This window comes from Tricharina praecox (assembly GCF_024521635.1).
Source record: "Tricharina praecox strain CBS 144465 chromosome Unknown BZA05scaffold_10, whole genome shotgun sequence".
NCBI lineage: Eukaryota > Fungi > Ascomycota > Pezizomycetes > Pezizales > Pyronemataceae > Tricharina > Tricharina praecox.
Window position 1 is genome coordinate 23,126 of NW_026250412.1, and position 8,891 is coordinate 32,016.

General features: G+C 54.4%; 2 protein-coding genes across 2 annotated transcripts; one reads left to right on the top strand and one right to left on the bottom strand.

Annotated features, from left to right (window-relative positions):
* Nucleotides 1–1,689: 1,689 nt before the first annotated feature.
* BZA05DRAFT_395549 (uncharacterized protein) lies at nucleotides 1,690–3,920 on the top strand. The gene is made up of 4 exons (XM_051483450.1): nucleotides 1,690–2,038; nucleotides 2,114–2,284; nucleotides 2,339–2,619; nucleotides 2,696–3,920. The coding sequence occupies exons 1-4, from the start codon at nucleotides 1,707–1,709 to the stop codon at nucleotides 3,457–3,459; spliced, it is 1,548 nt and encodes a 515-aa protein (XP_051339893.1). The 5' UTR covers nucleotides 1,690–1,706; the 3' UTR covers nucleotides 3,460–3,920.
* Nucleotides 3,921–4,430: 510 nt separating this feature from the next.
* On the bottom strand, nucleotides 4,431–8,561 carry BZA05DRAFT_395554 (uncharacterized protein). The gene is made up of 8 exons (XM_051483451.1): nucleotides 8,218–8,561; nucleotides 7,788–8,153; nucleotides 7,566–7,724; nucleotides 7,069–7,496; nucleotides 6,878–7,003; nucleotides 6,522–6,817; nucleotides 5,070–6,458; nucleotides 4,431–5,021 (listed from the first exon to the last, which is right to left on the bottom strand). Exons 1-8 carry the CDS (start codon nucleotides 8,260–8,262, stop codon nucleotides 4,882–4,884), a joined length of 2,949 nt encoding a protein of 982 aa, XP_051339894.1. The 5' UTR covers nucleotides 8,263–8,561; the 3' UTR covers nucleotides 4,431–4,881.
* Nucleotides 8,562–8,891: the final 330 nt, after the last annotated feature.

Below are 8,891 nucleotides of genomic sequence, written 5' to 3' on the forward strand. Positions count from 1 at the left end.
CTGCGGCCGCCTGATTTTCCTCTAACAGCGATTTTGTTTTTGCTGATCATCATAGCATTCGACCTTGTCAGATTATGGCTGTACACACGTCCAGTTCCACCCCACTATCTCCGACTGCTGGCCGCGAGCTCGATGTGGGTTCCCTATTGCTCCCCGCCTGGCCCATCCGCACATAGAAAGAGAGCCAGAAAGAAAGACGAAAAACATGCCCATCAGTCTTTTTCAAAAACTCCCATTATAGCTCCCTTCTCCAATCATTTCCTCCATTCACTCTAACGCCTCATCTATTCCCCCGTATACCGGGATCTCCGGCCGTCCAGCCCGCTCTAACAAAGCGAGAAGCAACATTGATCTGGAATCCTCGGAATCGCTCGATTTCCGCGTGATTTGTTGTGATGCAGCTGCCCGATCCCATCTTGTTACCTCGAAACGTCGGAATAGCGGGGTTGGCTTGTGTGGGGCGATAGATAAGGGTGTGTCCAAAGCACTTTACTCTAGAGTCTAGAGCGTTTCGATCGCATCCACCGCAAACGCTCTATTTGACATATATTTCAGCCGCTGCGGGGTCAATACTGGGTGGCAGAGTAAATTGGCGCCGGTGGAGCTGTGGGGGGCCGCGCGGGGTTATTCCGATACAGCCCCGTATTTCCAGACGAATACAATCATATAAAGAAACGCGTGCCCCCCAAGAAAGTTGGCATTTGGACTGCCACTGCCACGGTCATCGCCCCCTCCCCCGAAAAATGAGCCAAATACTCACGATGCGCCCGGCGCATACTCACTTGGCCGTTGTGCGCAATCAGTGTGCGTTCGGTCCACGCAGAATACGCGGTAGAAATGGAGCACCTCGCCACCGGATCATGGATCCAGCAGGTTAAATACCGACCGCCCGTGTCTTTTCTTCCTGCGCATACCCACCTGTTAGCGATATTGGCATTATTGCCCTTCATCGTTCACTCCGGCAAAAGGTCACCTCCCCCTCCCACGCCGTACAACTGCGCCGTTACACACCGTCTTCGGTAAAATCCCCGCGCGCGTACGAATGCCTCGTCCATGTATGTACTCACTAACGTCCAGTACCAGTTAACTACCATTGATTATCGTTTACGTCCCTATCGACTTTTCATTCCAATCCAAGGCCCTTTTGAAGTCGTTGTCAGATTTGAAGCGGAGGGTTTGAGACGAGCACCCTCCCACGGATTCACTCCTCACACATCACCTGCTGAAGCGACGGGATATCAGCCAGCAGCTCTTCACTCGACTCGCCGCACAGAAATTGTGCCGACGGAACATTGATGCCTACGGGTCAACGAATCGCTCTCTAGGATGCCCACCGCCGACAACTCATTGACACGAACGGCCCTTGGAATAAGAGAGTACTCGAAAGCAGGAGCCGCGAAATCGAACACTGATTCATCCGAGAACGCGTACAGAGGTGGGCTCCCTACTCATATCCAAAGCTGGCTCGACACGGGGTACTATAGGGTAAGCATAATACTTATCGTTTACTACCATTCATCACCATGATTCGTGCCGGCCGGACAGCCCCCGGGGAAGGAAGAATTCGGCTAATGCATGTTTGAGTTGGCAGAGATCACCGCCACCACCGCCGCCGCCACATAACGACGAGAGCGCCTGGGTGCTCGCGCGAAACGGATTCAACGGCTACACCCAGAACCGCAGACAGATCATCCGACAAATCATAGATGAAGTCGACGCGGTATTTGCAAAGTGAGCGTGAAGCAAGGTCCAGCAGTGGCCGTGTCGTCGGTAGTGCTCAGAGAGACAACAATCGCAAACGACAATCGAAAGAGCCTGCCATCCCCTCCGATTTCACGGTGGGAAGGAAGAAGGCATGTCCGGGAAGTGGGCAACACGATACCAGGCAAAACGAGGAGGAAGAAGGCGAATATGAAGAGAGACAATCATCAAGACAAGGCGCGGATGGTGGCCGATCACGCAAAGGGCCCCCCTATCACTGCATGACGCCGGAGGACGGCTGTGAGGACCTACTGTTTCAGACCGTAGAGGAGCTCTGGTGAGTACCACCAATTCCATGGCGACACTCGGATCCGACCACAGTGCCCGAGTCTTACCTCTGGCCAATGTTTAGGGATCACATGATGTGCCAACACAAAAAGAACAATTGCTGTCTACTTTGCGAGGAGAAGTTCGTTTTGATCAACAATCGATGGCACTTTCGGCCGCGGAATTACAAGATTCCGAACCTACCCACGCATGCTCAGATGAAGAACCTCTTTTTCCGTCATCCCGCGGCTATGAAGTATGGCATAACCCCCGTGCTACCTATTCCGGTCATCTGTTGATATCTTTCTAGGTGGCATATACTACGGATCCACATCCGGTCCTATCAATGCATGTTGTGCGTGGGCCCGCCGGACAGGCGTCCGCGATTCGAGAAAAGGGCCTACGCAAAGCATCTCAAAGAAAAGCATCGCATACAGGACAAGACCAATATCCCCAAGCACTCCAACATGGAGTATCCCGCGCTCAAGGAGCTAGCCAAAATGTTCGAAGGAGCATGCACCAAGGCCACGATGCAAGGATTTCTGTATAAGAACGGCGTGAAAATCTACGATTACGAGGACGGCACGGACAGTGAGCAGCTCTCCCCTGGATTTTCTCGGTGATGTCCGCTTGACCCAGACCTTCTGACTTTGGATGCGTGCTGCAGGACTCCTGAATCCTCCGCGACCACAGGAGATTGCCGAGGAATCGGAGAGCCAGCCAAGAGGACATTTTCACGAGGGCTCACAGGCAGCCCAGACACCCGAGGCCGCTTCTCAGCAGGGCTCTTGGCTCCGAGATCGCTCCCGTGGTCTATCTCCTGCTTATCCAGGATCACCGGCAAGATTCACCACCGTGCCTCTTCCCTCCGGCCACCACCAACACGAAGCTGCCAATGTCCACCCCCTTCTCGACCCCGGACTGCTCCCGGAGCCGAGCCGCGCACATCAACCGTCCGGCGCCTCCTATCAGCCCCGCTCAATCGCGCCTAGCTGGAAGCCCCCCGCTCACGAAGTGCGCGCCTACCACCCGCGGCACTCCAGCGCGGCGGTAAACCCCGCCATCGGCCCCGCGATGGAAGACTACCGAAGGACATACAACCTCACCGACAGCGAGTGCGCGGTGATCGGGTCGCTGCCGTGGCAGCAGCGGTCCGATCTCGCCAACCTGCTCAAGAACTTCGAGCGAGTGTCGTCGTACTGCGGTCCGCACACCGATGGCGGCGACGAGGCCGCGCGAGTCATCGCCAAGATGCTAAACTCCGAGCCCTCGCAAGCGCTCAGTAAGACCATCGAGAAGTTCCAAGCAGACCTCGATTTCCCCCGCGTTTGGAACGATATGTTCCATGGACGGCCTCCGACGCCGTTCAAGCTGTCAAATCGTGAGCCCGCTGTGCTATATTACATGTATCACACTAAGCCTACCTGCTGATTTTCTTGCACAGCCCTCATTCCTGCTCCCGACAGCGGACACGAAACCTTCCTCACCCAGTGAACTAGTCGCGGCATCCTGGCGACTATATCAGAGGATCACCCACGGGGGAATCGACATGCATACATGGGGGATCCACAGTCACGATGCGGTGTGATTCCCCACAGCGAGACCGTGCACCGGAGGTCCGGAGGAGCGCTTCGGTGTGGTGTGGGACTTGCTACCGGCGATGACGCCAGAAGATCGACTACGGATTCAAACTCGCAGCCGACTTGAAGCCCCTTCATCGCATCGCATCTTCCCTGATCCCCCACAACTGGCATTCGGAGAACAGTTCATCTGGAAACAGCTGCGCACCGTGGAGATCGTAGTCTCCGTGCGGCCGTGGGAAGCGTTAGGGGAGGGGGCACAGCTAGCGTCGAGACCGTCATTGGGACACACGGAGGCGCTGGAGGAGGGGGAGGGGGGGGGGGCGGGGGGGCGGGGGGGAGCGGAGAATTAGAGGGACTTCTATTCTCATATCTGCTGGACGCACTGAATGAATCTTGATGAAACATGTGTGCCGAAGAGAGGGCGGACGGCGAGGAGTCGCGACCAATCTAACCGGGTTTGTTGTCTGCCATCATAACGAGAGGTGCGCTATGTCAGATGGAGGTGGTGGATAAGATCAGAGCGACAGATAAGATAAGATGAGCTCGCAGGCTAGCCGGATGGGGTGGTTCCGAATGGTCATTCGTGAAGGACCGACGCAACTCGTCTTTAGTTAGTCTGTAAGCAGCGGGGCAGTCATAACTACCTACATCATGATGGCACTGAGAAGTTGAATATGTAGAACCTTAATTCGCCATCATCCTTTCTTTTCAGCGTTCCCACTCTACGGCTACGTCACCTCTCATTGTGATTTGCGCACTCACTCTGCGAGGCGGCTTATCTTATGAGATGTCAAGGGCGAGTGATAGATGATCAAAGGTGCTTGAATGTATTTTTAGATATGCAGAGAACCCGCTAACTACCGCTATCTAATCCATCCCATCGATTCCTCTCCACTTCCTTCATAGTACCCATTACATGCCCGCTGCCGTTGAACGTCCCCCAGGAAACAAGAATATACAAAATTATGTGCAAAAACCATAAGGCCATCTACCCCACCCAAAAAACCCATGCAAAATCCGACAAGACCGACCAACAAAATCGTCGCTCAGCAACGCAGTAGAATGTCCGTGAAACAAGAATAAGAAGGAAATAGGTATTAAGTGATCGCTCAGCAGATGAGAAAAAAAACAACAGAATGGGGTTCCCGGGTACAAATGTATTTACATAGTAGTAGTTGAACTGTCGTGTTCGCGCCTTCTCGGACTTCAACCGGCTACTGCAAGTAGGGGAGCAGTTCGCCCCTACGCGACACTGTCGGCATCGATGGCGCTATCGGCGTGCGTAAACGCTTCTAATCGACCAGTCAGTACGGTCTTTCCCCGAGAATCCAACGGAACATGGTAGGTATGCCAACTGACCTGATTGTGGATGCCTTCGATTGAAGGTTGCAGTATCTTCGTAAACATCGCCTGGATATTTCAGTTAGCGGTACACTCGTTGGACGGTTAAGTACATACCCGGAGAAGTTGACGTGTCTGGCGCGGCCAAAGCGGTGGCCTCATCCGCATACTGACGTATCGCTTCGATGAGCGGGCAGGACTCGTCCCCGCAGAGCAGCTTCGCCAGGATAGCGGCTGTGTTTCTGTTCGCGTTGGAAGACATCGCCTCCCACAGCCTCCTGAACCTCTTCAGTTTCATCAGGACTTTGTAGTGCAGGGAGTTGAGCTCCTCGTCAGAGATCCCGTAGCCGGCGATGGTGGTGGTGGTGGCCTTCGACGAAGACTGTTTCGGCCAAGCGGTGAACTCCGGTTTGGCGGCGGTCGTTCCGTGCGCGAGGATCGCGAGGATCAGTGCTCGCGATTCCCATGCGTAGAGCATCTTGGCCACCGTCAATCCGTTTCCGTGCCGGCGGGTGGTGCTGGAAATTAATGCCGCCAATTCGCGAAACTCCTCGAGGTCTACCAAGATATTGGCACCTAATGCGGTAAGATCTTTCCCGGCCTCACCCTCGTCCTCCTCTCCGGGTTCCTGGTCGCATCCTTGCGATTCTTCGTCCTGGAGCCCGGAGCAATGTGAGCCCTGCTGTTCTGCGGGAAAGACGGAGGGTTGGGTTCTCCGATCCACCTGTGCAGGTACTATGAGTGCCCCACCACCAGCGCTGGAATTGCCCGCGGTGTTGGACGAGTTGTCGATCAGACTTAAAGGAGTGGAAAACTCGTCATTAAAATCACTGTACAGCAAGTTCAAATCAAAATGCACCCAGTCTTCTAAAACTAATGGCGATGACAAGCGAGAATCAATGAGTGGGTGCTCCATCACCGCGGGGTCCACATCCTGGGTTGCCGGAGGTGGCCCCGGTTCGAAGGTGTCTGGCGCAGTGGCTGTGGGATTTGGAAGCTGAGGCGGTAATCTGGGTGTGGAGGAGGTGCTCAGGGCGGTCGCAGCATGATGTGGGACTGCAGGTGTCAAATGCATTGCTCCTGGGTGAGATTGTCGCTCACCGGCCGGAAAGTTGTGGGAGAATTGCGGAGCAGTAACAGCCATGGGTGCGAGGCCTTCCCCAGAAGCTGGGCCGTTGTGCTGGAAGGGCGGTTCGGCATAAGACGACGCAGCCGGGTAGGGTTGCTGAGTGTGCTCGTTGGGTTGGCTGCGACCCGCATCGCCGTTGCCAAAAGTGAAGATTGCAGCGTTGTTTCCAAAAGTCTGTCCTGAGCCAGGTCCAATTGCTGTACCAGCGGGCTCAACCGGATGGTCGGGTACCGGTGCTGCCTGGATGGACGGCACGGCAGGATTCGTCGGGCGTCTCGAACCTCCATGCACTCGTTTGCCTCCGCCCCTCCGGCTTCGTGAGTTCACCCGTCGACTAGTACTCCGACCGTACGGAATGCTGCCGTGCGTTTCCAAATCTTTACCGCCAGTTAGTAGGGACCTAAAAGATAAACCCCGATGGGAGTCCAGAGAGTACTTACTATCGACGATTTTCGATAGGTTTTCGCAGTCGTAGAGTTTCGTCCCGTTTCGGTACAAAATTCCCCTCATTGTTTCTTTATCGGGGCAATTGTTTTTGAATAATAGTACAAGGTCCGTGAGTCGCTGATATCCAAGATTGGAGGCTCCGGAGGCGTGAAGCATGCTGTAGATTATGGCTTCGTCATAATGGTGTAGTTCCCGCAAGTGCCTCTTGTACGAGCCGTTTCCCAATCGCTGGCCGCAATCGGTAACTGGACACATGTAGGGCTTCAGGTGAATCCGAGAAATATGTTGCCTGTAGGTTAGATTAGTACTTGAAACTTCTATGACAACACAAAAATCGGCAGGATATTACTTCATATCTGCATTGTTTCTAAAAAAGGTGATTTCGGATTGTGGCGGGACAACCCAACGACCGATTTCATCCGTTTGCAGCTTCTCTTCGCATATGGGGCAGCAATGAATTCTGACCCGATGCTGTCTGATTGAGGCAGGAGATTTTAGAGAATGATCTTCAGCAGGAATTTGAAGGCCTAGCGGACTTACAGAAGCTCATCCGTAGTCGTGAACAGTGGATCTTCAGGACATAATGAGCAGAGTATCGCATTAGCACTGCCAGCGGAAGGCGCGTCTCCACCAGTTGACGCGTTGTCCTGGGGTGGCCCCCGTCCCGAATCCGCGCCTCCGTTGTTGGACGACTTGTGCCGCTTCGGCGGCTGTCCACCCGCTCCCGACGCCCTGTAATCACCCTTTGATCCGCTGCGCCGTGTCTCTCCTCCACGTCCGTGCTGTCGTTCGTGCTGTCGTTCGTGCTGCCCTTCGTATCCGCCGGAATGGGCTTGGGCGCCCACGGCCGGCTTCGAAAGCAGCAATGTGCTCAGATCGATCACGCGGGCAATTTCTTCGTCGCGCTTGGCTCGGTTGCTTTGCACTCGGTACTTGAGTAACTGCCAGGGAGTGAGGTCGGTCGAAACCTTTACCCAGCAATCAGCTTTTTGAGACTTCCAAGGCCCAGATCACCGGTATTGCGGGGGATAACTCACAGTGTAGGTTCCGAAGTTCACCCACACCCGAGTGCGCTCGAATGTATCGCAGTCGGGCAGCCTCTTGAGATCGCGGAGAATCTTGCTGCTTGAGCCCATTTTTGTTGACGAATCCGATGATTCGCTCCCCGATGAGCTGCGCCAATCGACGGTTCTAAGCTGTTGCTCATGGATTAGTAAATGCCCGGGGTAGGAACTCGTCTCTCCAGATCTTCTACATACACTTTCATGGCCGTATGGATCTTCATCCTCCAGACCCCTACCCCATGATTCCATCGAAGGAGTCTTCCTGAGTTCCTTGTAGGGTGGGGTGCGAGCTCTGCCAAAGGGGCCCGTCATTCTGGAAACCCCATCGGTATCTCTTTTCTGGCCATCGTCCTTGTCCATATGCGAACATCCGGAGTCACGATCGAGTTTGAGAGTGACGGAATACAAGACGCTCTGCGCTGCGAGTAGCCGCCCGTCTCTGATAAGACCGCGTAGCTCGTGGTAATGTAGAATAAACGGAGGCTGAAGACGCTTGTCGTACGGGCGGAGAACGTGTAGCTTGGAGTTATTCGTCGAGGCGGAAGTGGAACGTATCGAGTTCTATATACACAATTCGAGGAGTCAGTCAACAATAGTCGCGAGCCGGTGACATGGCTCAGCTGACCAGGCGGCCCGGCGACGGCAACGAAAATTGCACTACCGGAATCATGTTTCGGCTGCCTGAGATTCAAATAACCTTAGGCAAAGGAATGGATTCTGAAGTTCAAGTATAAACAAAATCGTAGGAACAGAGCTGATATTCAGGCGATGGTGGGCTGAAAGGTGGGGGTGGGGGGGACTGGATGGTCAGAGCTCGACGGTAGAGGAATGATGGGGAAACCCTCGGAAAAGACCTCTGTCCCTCCCCAGAGGCCCAGGTTAAATGAGGGAGTGTGATAGCTTCTGCGCACATTTTTGCGCGTTGCAAAAATTGGTGTTTTCGGCACAGATTCGTGGTCGGCACAGATATGTGCCTAGAACTGAGCGCCGGAGGGCCGGTGGAACTTATATCGTGCTCGGAAAGCCCAGTGTACAGCCTGGCGTATCTCTCACGTGCCTCCCTCATCCCAGCTGCTAGCTCAGCCCCAGGTCTGCTGCGGATGTGTTGGAATCTTCACGCAAACACTTCCATCCTTCTACTCTGGGCATAGTTCGGAGGAGATGCGCATTTCTTTTTCGTGGTTATGTAATGGCTGGGAGCGCGCAGAAGCGCGCAGCTACCTACGTGTGAGCCAGGGTGCTAGTAGAAGCACAATGCAAAGCTATTTTTGGTGGAGAGCCAATCCTCTTGATACTCCG